The sequence below is a fragment of the Crocodylus siamensis genome, chromosome 8, assembly GCF_052110815.1.
Source record: "Crocodylus siamensis isolate JL-2025a chromosome 8, ASM5211081v1, whole genome shotgun sequence".
Taxonomy (NCBI): Eukaryota; Metazoa; Chordata; order Crocodylia; family Crocodylidae; genus Crocodylus; species Crocodylus siamensis.
Window position 1 is genome coordinate 38,448,585 of NC_143402.1, and position 16,997 is coordinate 38,465,581.

General features: G+C 42.7%; 1 protein-coding gene across 4 annotated transcripts in view; it reads right to left on the minus strand.

Annotated features, from left to right (window-relative positions):
* PCDH19 (protocadherin 19) overlaps positions 1 to 16,997 on the minus strand; it is a 129,854-nt gene that overhangs the window by 56,266 nt on the left and 56,591 nt on the right. For 3 of the 4 annotated variants that reach the window (XR_016443800.1, XM_090059960.1, XM_090059958.1), the window contains exon 4: positions 12,198 to 12,370. Coding sequence is in view for 3 of the 4 variants with exons in the window: in XM_090059960.1 (XP_089916086.1) it covers positions 12,198 to 12,370 (173 nt within the window). In the remaining variant the exon portion in view is untranslated. The remainder of the gene's footprint in view (positions 1 to 12,197; positions 12,371 to 16,997) is intronic. The other variant, XM_090059959.1, reaches the window with a different exon arrangement.

A 16,997-nucleotide genomic window follows, 5' to 3' on the forward strand; every position in this document is an offset into this window, starting at 1 on the left:
AAATAGAACCCTGTGTTCTTTAAGTAGCAGCATTAATATAAGTCATGTACTGAAAGTCAGGAGAAGCAGAGGGTCACTGCCACTGTTCATCGTCATTATTCCTTTAATAAAGGGCCCTGTATTTTACAGCAGCAACAAAATTGATGTGGGTTGCCATGGTAAGTACACATTTTCTTATTTGGTGACATAATAGATAGCTTTGTATAATTCATTGATATCAGAGTGACTTCTCACCTGAAAAGCATGTCACTGACATAACTAAGTCACCTGTTCTTTAGGCAATCTGGCAGTTTTAATTAAAATGAATTTTTACAATCTCTCCAATGAAACACTTAGAGCTGCTGTACCACCAGAATCTGGAGATATCTGCAAATTATACAGGCTCCAATGACATCTTTTTTTGCTGTTTTAATTACAGTAACATTACAGCATTAATCATCTGAGCCTCCGTTAAAAAGCAGCACAGTCATCCTTGATCATAATTAAAGGGAAAGGCCAGGCAAACAGGGGCTTTGCAGTTTATCATATTTCCTTTGAAAAATGTATTTCAACTTAAAGATCCACAAATGATAGTTTTATTTGGCTCTAATTAGTGTCATGAAGGAAACACCAAAAGGTTAATAAGAGACGGCTAGTTTGTAATCCAAGTTTCCTGGTGCCAGCCCCAACAGTTCAGTCTGTTTTCAGACTCAGTAGCTATGTAGATTGATTACAGTCTGAGATCAGGAAGTGCTCACTTGCTGTGTTAGCAGAAGGTTAGTTTTTATTCACACACCTACCCTACTGCTAAACAGGGGTGTGAGAAATGGGCCATATTCAATTCAGATTCTTATTCAGCCCGAATCAAGGACGGTGCTTCAATTAGTTGATTCAGATCACTGTCCCTGATTTGATCAACCAAATCTGAATCTGAAGATTCCATGCTGATTCAGAGAATCAACGATTTGGACATAGACACAGCTTTAAATGTTTTTTCTATATTCCAAGGTACCGAGCGCAGCTCATGAACAGTGTGATGGTGGGGCAATGAAGCATCCCACACAAACATGGAGGGGGCCCCACGTGCTCGGTGGCAAACCCAGAAGTGGACCAGAACTACTTCCAGTCCACTTCTGAGTCCACCGACAAACGCACAGGGGGCCCCCCTGCACTCCTCCAGCTTGGCAACCCTGGGTGCCCCCCCAGACCCAGGAGGTACCAGTCACTGAGTCAGGGGGGTGCAGGGGAACCCCCAGCATGCTCCCCAGCAGACCCAGAAGTGAACTGGGAGTACTTCTGGTCCACTTCCAGATCTGCTGCAGAGTGCACTGGGACCTCCCCACACTTCTGTAGGATGCTCCATCCGCCCCACCATCACAGCATTCACAACCTGCCTGGTACCTTGAGGTTTGTAGAAAAAACATTTAAAACTGTGTCTATGTCCAAATCTTCGAATCTTTCCGAATCTCTCCGAATTGATTTGGAGAAATTAAAAGGTCTCCTCGTTTGATTCATATTTGGAGATTCAGCCACTGGATCAGGCCAAATCTATCCCAAATTGAATCAGGGGCTGAAGCTTTGCACAACCCTACTGCTAAATATGAAATTGATTATTTTAACCATTAGCAGGTTCAATTACTTTAAAGGACCAAAGGAGTTAATACTGTTCTTAGAAGTGACTGGTAAAGGGGGGTGGTGAACGGGCATCTGTTCTTTGTAGCTCAGTTATGATGCAAAAAGAAGTCACAAAAATTTTTAAGTTAGTCATCTTGGAAATTTCAGAAGTACCAACAATTGTCTTTGTTGTTTTTGCCTTCAAAGGATGCATGAGAGAGCAAGAGAAATAGATCGGAGGCTTCCTCAGCTTCTATGTGAACTTTCACAAAGAGATCTTGCCTTCAAAATGTTTGCTCAGGATTTGAATTTTAAACAGTAAATATGTATTAACAAAACCAAAAGCAAACCAAAAAGTTTAAACCATCTGAAAAAAAATGTATTTCCTCTCTCCATTAAGGTCCATTTCCTTTACAGCTCCCATTCATCATTTGCAAGTTCTCCAGAGAGTCATTCAGGGGGAAAAAAAAAAAAAATGGGGCAGACCAGACCTAAATTTCTCATTTGAAAAACAAAAGAAAAAAAGGCTAATTAAGAGATCTCACAAACTTTCAGGGGGTAGTCATGCACACATCACGAAAGAGTGAAAAGGTAAAGCTGAATTTTCCTTTGGCAGTTGACTTTAAAAGAAGAACATTGCCAAAAGGTTCATACCTGGGAGCTACTTTCTGCACTTACAGGGAAACAGGCATGGTCTTCTATTAGAAAGATATGTATGACCTCAGACTGCAGTTGATTTACATCAAGGTAAGAGACATTCTAAGAGTTTTCTTTCCTACAAGGAGTCTGAAAGCCAAGAAAAAATGCCCCAAAAGTCAGGGACACACACCTGTCATGCAGAAAAAGGAGGTTACAATAATGTTACAATACTGTTTAGTATTACCTGTCTTGCCTTAAAAATCTGATTTACTCTTATTTATTTCTGTAGCTATTATTTCCAAACTTCCACTGTTCCACCTAACTTCATCTTCCAGCCCAGGCTTTCCCAAATGCTACGAAACCTACTAACCTAAGAAAGTAATAAGGCCAAAGATTCACCACTGCCTGAAAATTTCTCTGTTATCTCTAAGATTCTCTAGTGCCTGCTCATTCCTTTCACTACTACTAAGATGGCTAAAAACCCACCCAAACTTAATGGCACACTGGGCTAGTGCAATTAAGATGCATTGGTTTTTCTAACCAGCAGCACACCAGGAAACAATGTGGTTAATATCACATCTGGCCACCTCTGACTCAACAGTCCAAATGATCAGGTACTCATTTACAGCAGAGTCATTTGGAGGCAATCTTTAGCATAAGCTCTGAGCAGGATGTGAACTTCCATCCCCAGAACCACAGCAAGATTTCTGCTGTACAACCTGGCCACAGAACCCCTCACCACTTAGATGGGCTGCCTCTCAGTTTCATATATGGACTGAACAACCTGGTCCTGACACCCTGGCAGGTCAGGTAAGTGCCATCTTGTATTACCAACTCCCTGGTCTGCTCAGCATAAAGCAGTAAAGTAGTAGTTAAGCACTTTCCACTCTAGAGAGTGGGGTACTAAGGAGAACAGGCGCTGGGTGAGGGGAGGCACAGATAATTTTCCAGTATATACAAAAATACCATTTATCATCATACCAACTATTCACAACACACTCCAGCCCCTCTCTGTACTGCTTCCATGAGACGCATCAAAGGCTAACTAACCCTGGTTTAAATGCTCAACATGCAATCATTGAGAGGTACTGGAAAAACAAGAAAAACCAACACTTGCTCTTCTTATCTAAAAATTCAGCTTGCTCACTTTTTTACCAAATCTTTCTTCTAGGCTTCATAATTCATTCAAAAGCTGGACAGCCCTCCTCAGTGCTAGCCAAAGAACTGCATTTATGGCTCTACCACTGAGCTTATATCTAACATGTTTCACTAAATGGTCTATGTAATTCATAAATCAAAACTTCTATAATAATTGATGCTACATACTAAAGAACAGTTACAGCTTTTATCTGACTTAAGGGATATGCTGCCACTCAACTGGCAGGCTTAGATTTTATTATTTATACAGCATATATGAATATAAGATAGCAGATAGTTTTAAAACAGGTCACAGAATTATTAAAAACTTTCATGGTAATGTAGCTGCATCTTCACTTCCAAAGTCCTGGAATATATCATCAAGTATTTACATGGGTACAAGAGTAAAAATTACCACATGAACTTTTGCACTGTAAAAAGGAGTCCCTGGTATAAAGTTGAAGGGTGGAAGCAGTGCCCTCAGAATCAACATATTATGACACCTATGTTTTCCTCCAGTTAATATAACATTAGTCATGCTGCTTAATGTACAACTGGAAGGTAAGTCAGATACTATGGAGATGCGGATGGCATAAGAACGTGCACAGAATAGAATACAATAACCCCGACCCAGCAAACATTCATGCAAGTGAGTAACTTTATTCTCATGAACAGTCTTAGTGAAGAAAATGGACTTAATTCAGACTTGTACTAGTTGCCTTTATACACCACTCTAGTAACGTAAAAGGACATTAAAGTGGGGAAAAAATTGAATTCATATCCAAAGGCCGCTTCACAATGCCACCAGAAATGAGAATCAGGATAAAATAAACTCCCCACATGAGCAAAGTTACTCAAGTGTGTAAACGCCTAAAGGATCAAATCTATAAAGATGACATTTTATACCAATCTTTGCTGATGATCCGCTTCCAATAAAGTAAAAGTGGTGCTTTTAGAATCAGTTCTCTAAAGAGACACATCACTGACATAAAGTGTTGATCAAAACCTCTCAACCCTGACTGTAAAGCTTTTTGTTATATTATTGCTGTGGTAGTTATTTCTTCCACTAGCATTGTATGATGTATGTGTTTGTTATTTTCATATTTTTCCCTCAGATTCTATTTTTATCTAAAACAATGAATCATTGCTTCTTTTTGGCCAAGCATTACCTCCTACAGCAGATGCTAAAAATATTGACCACCACTGGGAATTAAGATAAGTTTGAAGTCTTTATTACTGCTAACGTTTTAAATAAATATTTGAAGCAGTCACTTACACTTTTGTTTCTGAATTAGCAAGTGTTTCTGAGGCTTACATTTTTAGAGTACAAGCATACTGCTGGCTCAAGGTAAGGTGAGAAAGGGTAACAGAAGAGATCTAAACATTTCTCTATACATCTATATACATACACACACACAGAAAACTAATTAAAGTTTTGTACCTGATATGTTTGCAAGAGGACAAAAGCTTTAAAAAAAAAAAAAAAAAAAAGAGAGAGAGAGACTCAGTACAAGTAAAACCAACTACATGAATTACAAAACAGTATATCTAGCCTCAAAGATGCTAATCGGGTCCTGAGGGATCTAATCAACCTCTTTGTTGAAGTAAAGATAAAACTTTTTGACAGCAAATACTATTCTGATAAAACGGAATTTTCAATTACTCTATGAACATCTGGTCCTTGCTACCATTTATGGAGCAAAGCACCACAATGCTTTGCAATGTCAGAAAATATTCCACACCAAGTATTTCCCACTATGCTGACAGGCCAGCCGTAGGAATGTACATTAGGAAGTTTCAAGCCAAAAAAAGAACTTTCTGACACTACTGTTGTAATCTGGCATTGTTTGATTGAAGACTTTTCTGCACTGGTGTGCTAACTCAAATGTGAATGATATCAGTGGAGATCACAATTTCCAGTGATATTTGATTTTGATAAGAGGTTAATATCAGAACACTGGTAAAACTGGATCGATGCAATAGTGAATCAGGCACAGGTAGTGTATGGCTTGAATTCTACAGTAATTTTCATGGTAAACTTGTAACAGCAGTTAGAGTTAACAGGAATCAGATGCTTCAAACCTTCCTTTCACAAACAAACCTGCTATGTGAAAGTTCAGTTGCTGAAATATTTAGTAAACAAATATGTTAAATAATAAAACTCACTGTAATGCCCCACACCTCTAGAAATAAACAAATTATTAAAATGCAGTAGGTAAATTCAGTTGTGAAGGGCAGAGAAATGCGAGTGTGTGTGTTCCTATACGTTCCATTTGGTATCATTTAGCCGGGGAAGAAAAACAATTCAGCATGATAATGAACTCCAAATGAGAGCAATTAAAGCAATCTTTTTAACTGATGAATTTCTAATCAATAATTAGGATCATGAGGTAAAATGGGACTGGGCAAGATTCCGACTTCTAAAATAAGCTAAGTAGCAGATTTGCAGGCAATACTTCCAACCATGTGCTGCTGTTCACGTGAGCTAGACACATGCAACCCTAAAATCTGCCATTCTATATAGGGCATACTTCACCAAGGGGAAGACTAAATCCTACAAGCAGACAGGGGAAACCCTCTTGCCTGCTGGTGGAATTTTGCATATTCAGCACCACTCAACTTCAGAGCCCAAAACTGCACAATTGAAGGGAGACTGTCAAAGATGTCAGCTTACAAATTTCATTTTAGCAAGCAAGAGCAAACAAGAAGGGTTTAACATCCTCAGCTGGTGACCTGAATCCCCTGCAACAGCAAGAAACAGCCAGACCCAAAGATGCTCTGATTCAGCACCACCCCCCCAGCAGCCTCTACTTTCCTGGGAGTCCCCCTGGAACCCAAACAGTACTTAAAGTTGCTCTGTCCTGTGAAATCCTCCAGGATGGAGGGGAGTGATGGAAACTTTGCATAAGCACCTGCAGGTATTCATCCATCCAGCCTCAACTGTCTCCATAGGTAGAAAGCCTGGAAATCAGGCATCAGACCTGCCTCCTAAGATACACTTATCCTCCTGAGTTTTGTCTATAGGTCTTTATGAAGCCACCTTGCAGAGGAATGAAATCTACCCTCAGGTCGCAGACAACTTACTGGGCCCTTTAGCCACCATAGTTACTGGTCTTGCCTAGAGTTTGTGGTAGGGATCTAATACTCCTTGCATTTAAGTTCAAAACCAAAGGATTCATTGAGTATGAAAGCTGGATCTTTATCTAACACACCCATTCAGGCTAGGATATTTGCAACCAGGCTGGATCTCAGCATCTTGTCACACAGAGGTACAGATCTTCTTCCCATCCAGAATGGCCACTCAGCCTGTACTTTCCTATTGCAAAGGGTAGCAACAGGAGTCCATAGTAGAAGACTAGACCTACAGCAACCAGGGCATTGCTGCAGCTTAGGGACATGTGTCAGAACCGGAGAGATTTGTAAAAAGATAATTTTCTCTGTCTCTACTGAAGTCAATGAGAGTTTTGTTACTGATTTTAATGACAAGGCTCTAAGGGAATTCTCAGGGCCTAAGAACCCTGGTTAACAGAATTCAGGAGCCTGTCTCTCCAAGAGCACTAAAAGGGGAGAAGATTAGATCCGATTCCCTCTCTTATTTTGTATAGGAAATAAAATAAATCATTTCCATAGCCGAGGCATGCCTCAGCAACATCACACTAATTCCCCCACTGCAACTAAAAACCCAAGAAGAGAAACTACCCTGCACCTAGCAGCAGATTCTAAATGTTAACATTCTTCTAGTTTAAGCACAATCTTCAGCATTTTGGCAGAAGCTCCTGGTTTTCATGAGCAGCTTCTATATCAAGATGCTACATAGACTGTAAGGGCCTGTACCAACCAAGGTCTATGAATCAGACTCTCAAGAATCAGTTGGGAAACTGTTATTACTGTAACCTGACTACCTTGATTTTCTTCATCATTTTCTGCAGCCCACGATGGATAAATCACCTTAGGAAAATGTTTTTCTCCTGTGCCTTCTCCTTTAGCATCTGCTGCAATAATTGCTATGTTTGTGCTTGTGCTCTTGGTACCACTATTTTATAAACATGCTGATAACCTTCCTGGCAGGTTCCCTTTCATTCCTCTAGATAAAACAGACTTCTGATAAGCTGGTCTGCCTTTATTCCTGCCCCAGCCTGCCCTCGGGCACAACATGTTCCAGTTGATGCTACATTCTTCACAGCCCTTTTGACCAGAAAAAGGGATTTCTTCAGTCACCTAGAATTTGGCTTCTCCCCTCTGTGCTCAGGTAAGCTTCTAGAGTCATATTTCTTGTCTGATTAAGAGATATGGTTAATGCAGCTGCACAAAATCAAGAGCAAAGCAAGATGCTTATGGCTCTAGGGCTGCAAACAGACATTGCCCTTGTTGCAGCAGAATTTCTTTTATGGTGGCACAAAACATGAGCGAACAGAATGTCCTTGTTCTCTATCATGCCCCAAATGCCCCGAAAGGTTTGCAGAACAATTCCTGGTAATGGTTTGTCACATCTTATTGCAGAGATGCCTGCAATCTCCATCCGCCCTAGGTAGGAAATTCTTGGGTACACGTTTTGCACTGCCAAGCATGGGAACCCCCTGGGGGTTCATATTGCAAACATGGAGTATAGACCCCATGAGGTTCCCTGGGTTGGGACCAGGCACGCACAGCCACTGTTCCACAGGATCAGGCTCCTGAAGCCCTAGAAGTGCTCAGGGCCTTATCCTGTGTGACAGTGGCCCCAAGTGACATCTGTACCTACCAATCATAGATGATCCCATGACAAAATGCAGCTTATGTAACACTTAGCTCTTTTTGTTAGGCCTTCACATCTGAAATGTTCTTTGGCTCAAAAAAAGCTCCCACTCTACCGATGACTGGCTTAATATTCCAGACACTTGGGCCTGATTCTGATTGACAGGTAATTCCACTAGTGAATGGAGTCACAGTGCTGTAAAACTAGTGCATCAGAATCATCCTTGATTTTGCAGAGCTATTACTGAGAACACAGAAGACTGCAAACTGCAGCAAGGTCTGCATCTGAAGTAACATGACAGAAGGTCAGATTCTACCACTGATACTCCTCCCAGGCACATGGACCAAATGGCTAACTGTCCCATACCCAGTTACCCAAGCCTTTAGCCTCTCACTGTTAGATCTCCCTGAAGCAGTTATTTTGTTGACACACCAAAAGAAATGAAAAGATCATAAAATAAATGGAGGTGAGGCTCAACACCAAAAAACCTGAGAACTGATTCTGCTACTTATTTTCATGCTAAATTGATTCAAACCTGCAAAGAAAGTTGCCACAGAATGTCCAGTATGGTAAGTGAGCATGCTGCAGAAACCAGGGAATCTGCAACACAACTCTGTTCAGCTGGCTGTAGAGGATTTGGAGTCGTTGGTTATATATATGTATATAGCATGCACCCACCTTTTTCTCTTTGGGGGCTGTGGTAAACCCATCACAGTTGCCTAGATTTTGAAATTTGTGAAGGCCAGGGAAGACAGGCAGTTGGAGAAAATTCATGCAGAATACAGTAATTGCAGAACACAGCTGACTTTAAACATAAGAATCCAGTCTCACAATGGGTCACTCAAGTTAAAAGTAATATCAGGATGCATGTTTTTAATAGTATTCCATGCATAACCTAGAGTACCCAACTTCTAAAAACAAAAAACAGGCCCTATGATACGTGAGTAGAGATACAGGGGCAAGCCCAGAGGATTCTAATGCAGCTACACCTATCCTACATCAGGTCTGAATCTGGCCCTCAGTGTCAGTTCTCTAAGCACACGTATAATGGCACTAGCAGCAAAGGAACTAAAGAATCTACCACTCACGTGCCAAAACTAGTGTATTTAGAAGGAACAGGTTATGTGAGGATATCTGTCATATAGCATCAAATCAAAAAACCTGAAACAGACTTTTTCTATTGAAATGGATATGGCTTGCACAGTGCAGGATCAGGTCTATCACTGTTCCTGTTCAGGGTCCAAAATAGAGGGTTTCCATTCTTCCATTTAAAAATCTCCGCCCAAACGAATGCTTGCTCAGACCCAGCTACATGGCAATATAGAATCATGTGCATTAGAAGTGCAGACAGACCACAGCCCAATAAAGCACTTAGGCATGTGCTTCACCCCAACTATGTGACAGAGTAAAATATTTTCAGTGGTATTTAAGCATCTCTTTAACTGCTATGCAGTACTAGGCCCACAATGAACAATCCTGGCAAGGCAAGCATTCCTATATAAGATAAATGCCAATGAACAGAAACTTAAAGCTATGACCAGAGATCCTGGTTTTCTCTGATAAAAGAATCACAAATTCTCTGACCAAAAAAATCACAAATGCTCTGATAAAAACCCCAAAATCAGTTATTAAAATTAAAAGCCCCCTGCAGCACCCCCCAGCCCTGCTGGTGCCTCTTGTTGCCCCCAAATCCCCCAATACTGCTGGTGCCCCTCACTGCCCCCACACCCTACTCATCATGCCTCTTGCCCCCCACCTACAGCCAGGGCTATGGGGTCAGAGCTCCAAGTCTGCAGCTCCCTGCCCCACAACAGCAGACAGCTGCAGCAGAAGCAGCATGGAGCTGGCTCCCCCACTGCTACTGCCTGCTTGGGTGGGGGTGGGACCAGCTCTTGGCTCCCCCCAGCCCTGATGGTGCCCCCCCCAGCCATGACCTGCAACCCCCCAGCCCTGCCAGAGGGCCCCCAGCCCCCTGCAAGGCCCACTCACCTCCAGCTCCAGAAGAACAGTGAGGCTGAGCTGAGCAGAGCTGAGCTGTGGCTGAGCGAGAGCCTCAGCACCCCCCCCACCTCCCATCCCCTTCAGGAAGGGCTGGGGTTTCCCACCCTGTTTGCAAACAGCTCTTGCAGGCTGGAGCTCAACCAGCCTACAGAGCTGTTCGCAAAAGCAGGGAATCCACAGGTTTCTCTGCTAATAGGAGAAATCCATGTTTTCTCTGATAAAAAAGGGGAAATCCATGGTTTTCTCCGTTTTTCCATGGGAAATGGAAAACACGGATCCCTGGTTATGACAGGATGCTCTTCAAATATTCAAAGGCACAAGGTGGAGTAGGTACCCTGCACCCCTTGACTTCAAATAGGAATTGGGGACCTATCACTCATTATGCCTCTGAAAATCTCCCCCAAGAACAAACACCTGATCATCTTCATCCAAAAAGAGATTCAGTTACAATGTCTTGGGTCAAACAGCAGCATGAGTAATTACATGGAGTAAGCATAACTCCAGTCTATATTCTTTTCAATCTTTTCTCATAGTTTTCTACAGAGATTACATTTCTGATAAGGTTATATGCTGTCTGAGGTGTGTACGAGATAACAATCTGCAGTCCATTGAGATAGTTTTTTTGCTAAAGAAATGTGACAAGAAATTAACAGATATTGTTCAGACCACTCAACAGACCAAGAATCAGTTATGAATATTTTTGCTCCTGCAACCATCTCTTAGTGCAAGAAGCATCTTTGGAAACCTTTTCCAGAAAAGAAATGAAAATCATTTCTTTGTAATAGAAGAATAATAAATGATACCCATCAGTTTGCATTCTCTGACACACTGCTAGTCCTCAGAGAATTAAATTGCCATTGTATAGTATATAAATGTTTAATTTTTTCATCTTTAGCCATAGAATGGTTGTCTGGAAAATACATTATCATTGTAGATGTCACTACTCTCCAATTAGTTTGGCTGACAGTTTGGAATTTGTAAGTGACCTCTTTGTACTTCTACTTACAGAGTTTTACAGGGTTAACTATAACCATTTAATCGTATCTATCAGGAATTAATACAGTGATCATTTTTTGGAGAAAACATTTTGTGATGAAAATGGGCAAATTCCCTGTTTGAGTCTTTTCTAACAACACAATAAAAGGCTTTTACTGCTGTTTACCATGAATAGAATTAAACAGCCAAAGACCAGTTCCTAATCTCAACATTTTGTTTTCATGTCTTTAAGTCTTTTAGCAGTGGGGCTTCCAGTTGAGTCTCAGCTACAGCTTATCTCGAGATAGAGCCAAGCACCCTGAGGCTTCCCAGAGCTTGAGCACCAAACAGCATTCATACTTCTTAATTGAAAAAGACAGGATGTTTGCATAGGAGGTTTGCATCAGAAAGACATTAAAAGCTGATGCAAACCTCCAAGTATACAAAGACTTGAGCACAGCTAAACTCCTCTCACTTTTTTTCCCCCAAGCTAATATTCATTTGAGCGTGTACCATGGCTTGATTTTCCAAATATTCATGTGGTCTCCTCTTTGGGTGGGTGAAATGATGCAGTATATAGGCACGGAGGGGTAGGGAAACAAATATCCTGCCCACTGGACTGATTAAATCTCCAATGAAATGTGTGCATAATGTGCATAAACAGTCACCTGACCTTTCTGAACTGTTGTCTGGATGACATCTGCTCATGATCTCTTGAAATGCTGCTACAGTGTGTAAAAAAATAAGGCATGGGATCTTTAACTGGGACAGCAAGATCAAAGGAAGCATGCAGCAAGTTTGAAGCAAATAACTTCTGCTCCAATCCAAACTCTGCCACTAACCTCCTGGTATACAAATGCTCAGAGACTCAGGCACTGAAAGGGAGGATAATTCTGGCTACTTACTTACCTGAGTGCAAAGGTTTCAAAGGTTAATTTATAGCTGCATAGCACTCTGATGATATAAAGCATTTTATACAGCAAGTGCTAATATTCTGATTGCACACCTAAGCAAGGGAATATTAGAGCTGTCTGCAGCCAGCTATTTATTGTTACTGCAGACTGGGAGCTCCAGGGTTCTCCCTTTAAATGCAACATCTTGTATTGACGCAGCCTACCTTGTTCAGGCATCTGAGACCCCATAGAAGTAACGCTGGTATTCAGCACATCATTGACGGCGGTGTCACAATATAGGCCCCGTTGGACATCATGTTCACTGTCAGTCTGGTCACTCTCCTCATGCCCGCTATCCTTGAGACTATTCCCCTCTAAGTCCTTGAATGTTGAACTGCTGGGTTGAAGAAAGAACAAATGATTTACTGTCAGTCGAGTGTGATCAGATAAAATCTCTCTGCCAAGGTGATGTCATAGCCCCAAAGCAAGACCTTCTCTGGCTGCATGTCCAGGAAAATGAATCTCTTTAATAGGTAGTTACAATGCAGTACCACAAAAGGATGTCTCCCTTATGAGATACTTTATAATAATACATGTTATACTGGGCAACAAGGTCTGAAATGGTAACAACCCAAAAGGATGTGAGAATTACACAGAGATCTTGCTCATTTCTCATGGAAGTAAAGTGCTGCTGCTCATTGTGGAACAAGCCACAGAGATGAAAAGTTGAAGCAGCACACAGCTGAAGCAGACTAGAGGCAAGATCAGGGAACAGAGGATTGCCTTTTACTTGAGAAGGATAATAGGAAGAGACAACAGTTCAACCCATTCAACTCAGCGTGTCACATACAGCTCTGATCCACTCTAACAGAAAAGAAATGGAGGTCTCCTGTGAATATAGGTACCTACTGCTGAATGTGCTAGGTATGGCTAGGGAGAACTCCCCTACTGTCTTGCTGAATATATAAGGTACAAGGGAAATGGCATTTTGGACAAGCAGAGATAGACTAAGGTAACACTAAAAAAAGGAGCTTGATAGGAATTGTACTGCCTCACTGTATCCCTTCATCCCATAAAACAGAAAATCCAGTTTATTTAGCCCTTCAGAGTATATGGTATAAAATGACTCTCTGGAACTCAATGCTGCAAGATATGAATGAGATCAAGAATTAGCAGGATTAAAAAGTAGACATCTATGAAAATAAAAACATACAAAATTACATTTGCTAGCATAAAACTTAAACAGGATCTAAACTCTCATTCTTTGAAGCATAAGCCAACCTCTAACAGCTTGATGGTAAAAAGAAAAGTCCTCTGAGAGCAAGGCTATTATTCTAAATCTTGTCCATTAGGTGACCCCTCATTTTATTCACTGAAGCTGCTGGTACTGACCATGGACAGAGACAAAGTACTGGACTAAATGGAGCCCTGGTTTGACCTGGTATGGCAGTTCTTTCATTCTTAAAGTGGCAGCATGCCAACTTAAGAAAGACAATACAAGGCACATTACACTATTTTAGGCTCACTTTCATTAAAACACATGGAAAACTATCAGGGCCTGTATACAGCATGTAGCTCTGAACACAAACAAGGTACCTAGAGGCTAGCATCCAAACCAGCATCAGCATTAGGAAACTTAGGTTTCATACAGACATTACAGGAACCCCTCGCTATTCACGAATTCACTATTCACGGATTCAAAAATTCATGGTGCACCGCACCTACAGCACAGCTGCGCTCAGGGTGGGTCGGGGTGAGTGCCGCCATGGCGCCTTCTGGCACTGCACTGAGCTCCTGCCTCTGCATAAGTCAGGCATGGAGCACTGCGCAAGGCGGGGGAGGGCAGAGCTGGGAGGTGGGTGGAGAGCGAGCGCCAGGGACAGGGAGAGAGGTGGCAGCGGCATCTTCTCCCTCGGAGGCAAGCGTGGCAGCGCTCAGAGTGTGCGTGGCGTGGTGGGAGGAAGGGGTTGGTCCCCAGGCACTGCAAGGAAACCCCGCACTTCCAGCTTCTTCATTAAACAAATGTGGGGAGGGGAGCACGGCAGGTGGCTGTGGGGATCTGACAGGGAGCCCCCTCAGTATTTGCGGATTTCGCCATTCGTGGGATCTTTAGAACGTATCCCTCACAAATGGCGAGGGTCTCCTGTACAGTTAGAAGTTCAGGGAGTTAGATCAGGTTAAAAATAGCCCCCTAATCTAACTCCGTAATTAGATAGGTGCCAGGAGCTCAATCTAAAGTAAGCTGGGGTTCGGGGGGGATAAAGGGGCTAGCAGGGTTCATAGAGGGTTTGGGGGTGGGGAGGGAAATCAGAGAGGCTTTCCAAACCCGCCAAATCCTCCCAGACCCCCCCAACCCCCTCCTCCCCCTGATGCCACCAAACTGCCTTTGATCCTACAAACCAGTCCCAAGGCCAATTTTACCAGCTTTCACAGTGGCAAGAGCCTAACTGAAGTAAGCTGGGGTGAGGGGGAAGAACAAGTAAATTGGGAGGGCTTTCAGCTTTGTGGAAGAAAAAGGTTGGATGGATGGGGGCGTGGCTCACTCCCTGAGGGACTAGGGGTTATTTTTAGCTCCCTATCTCCTCCCCATCCCTAGTTAAAAAACTCCCCTTCCCAGCAAACCAACTCTCCGTGATCCCTCCCCATGCCTTACTTTGATTGGTTTCTGGCACCAGCAAAAGCCAGTAAAACTGGCACTGGAAACAGCTGGTGGGGTTGGGGGGCCTGAAGGTGCTGGCTGATTTTGTTGGTTTGTCTGGGGGTAGGGGAAAGGGCCAGGAGCTAAAAGTCTGGTGCCAACAGGGGTTGGAAAAGTGTAACCCCTGAGCTGGGGCCAGCAGCTCAGCTTTCCCAGCCCTGCAGCTGGGCTCAGAACGTGCAAAGAAGTTCAGTTAGATTGGTCTCACCATACCCAAACTAATGTAGTGCAGCTCCGAAATATAGTTAACTTAAGCCAGGCTGACCTACCTGGAATTTCTGTACAATTCGCATTTAGATCAGCCTAACCAGGGATCTAAGTGTAAGGTCCACACATGGGCCAACTAAATTAGATCAAGTGCCCATTTTTAGCTCAAGCTAACTTTCCCCAACCTCCCCAAACATCTGTACCCACCCAAAGTGGAAAGGCAGGTTCAGGAGGCTGGTGTCTACTGCACTGGTAACTGAAGGAGAGTGACCATGGTAAACAGACTAGGGAGAGCCAAGATAATCAGGGAAAGCAGAGCATGCACCCAAAGCTCTCATTGCCCATATCTCTTCAGTAAGTCTCCTTGGAGAAAAATGGGTGTTTGTTTCTTTTATTATTATGACTATAATTTATTTGTATTGCTGTGGCACATAGAGGCATCAGTTCCAGAACAGATTCTCATTGTGGGCCAGGTGCTATACAAATACAGAACAAACCAACAGCCCTGAGGAGATTAAGTCTTCCAGTGCACCATAGTGAGAGTGGTAAGAGGGCTTCTGTTACCACAGCCCCCATTTCTAGAACAAGACAGTTTTCCTAGGCTCACTCTTCACAGGATCAGGCCCCAAGTAGGATAGGATCTCCCTCTCCTCAGGGGAGCAGGACTCTTCTATTAACACACCATATTAGAAGTAGAAAAAACGCTGCATAAATCAGGGAATCAAATTCTGCTGACTCACTGTGAACATTGCTGCTGATTAAATCTACCAAGACATATGAAAAGCAGGCACAACTCTGAGGGAACCAAGAGCAAAGACAGAGAGCTCCTGGGAGCCCTTAAAAACTGCCAGAAAACCAAGGTTCTATTTCTGTGTCTCCTCAGCCAGGTAGGGGCCCAAGATCGACTGTACATGGATCACAACTAATAATTTGGGGTGCCTCCAGAATTTCTAACCATGGATTTATGGAGGCTATGGATTAATAAGGGTGACTGCTGCCAGGACTAATGAGATCTCACCTACCAGTTAAAGGAGAAGGCTGCCTGCACTTTGCAATGCTTACAGACTTTGTGTGAAGCAGGTGAGCAACACCACCTGCTCCTAGGTTCAGTTTTGTCTTCCTGTGGGGTCTGTTCCCACAGGGCTTCTTACAGCTGGGACTTCACTGCCTTCAACATGTATTGGAAGGGAACACACAACTTACTGCAAGAAGTGCTAGAGGGGTGGACCAGCTTCAGAAAGATTTCCCAAGAGTAGCTGTGAGGGTGAAATTCCTGTGACAAGTGACAAGCATCCCAGGGAGCTGAGGGATTAGAGATTTTCTTTTACAGCTTGAGGTTGGTTGCAACAAAAGGTCTTCTATAGTCCCTCAAATCCAGAAACTTGGAAGAGCAGTGAAATGATGTAAAACATGGAACCTTAAAACACCAGATTAAAGTCATACACAGAACATCTTGACATGCATCTTCACATGTGGAGAACACCACAAGCAACAAGAAAACGTGCAGCTGCTTCAGTGACATGGAAAGTGAATTGGTTACTGCTAGAAAAAGGTGATATAGATCAAAATGAAATGTGCAGCCACTACAGAGAAAGTGGCAACCTGGAAAAGGAGTGCATGCCTGAGCAGAAGAAAGGGGAGAATAAAAATCTAAGCAAGCTAGTACATGACAAGGATGAGAGGACTCATTTACAGACTCTCCAGCCCCCTGGGGCCAACCAAATTTTGACCAAGGAGAAAAGGACATTATCCCCTCCATATGATTGTTTTCCATTTGAATTACAATATTGCCTAAAAACCAACCAGGATTGGGGCCCCACTGTGCTTGGCACTGTACAGAGTGGGAGAGAGGGACCCTGGTCCATAAAGCTTACAGTCTATCACCATAAGCCATTTGGATCTCTGTCAGGGCTAACTCCCTAGGAGGTCTTTTCATGATGTCCTTCAGGGTTGCTTTTCCAAAAAGCTAAGAAAAAAGAGAATCATATATTCAGCTGGTGAACATCAACACTGACTTTTTTTGGCGCTACACTGATTTACACCAGTTGATTATCTGGCCCTGATTTTATAGCTAGCTTGGTTTTGTCTGAAATCATTTATTACTGGGAATGGCCTGTGC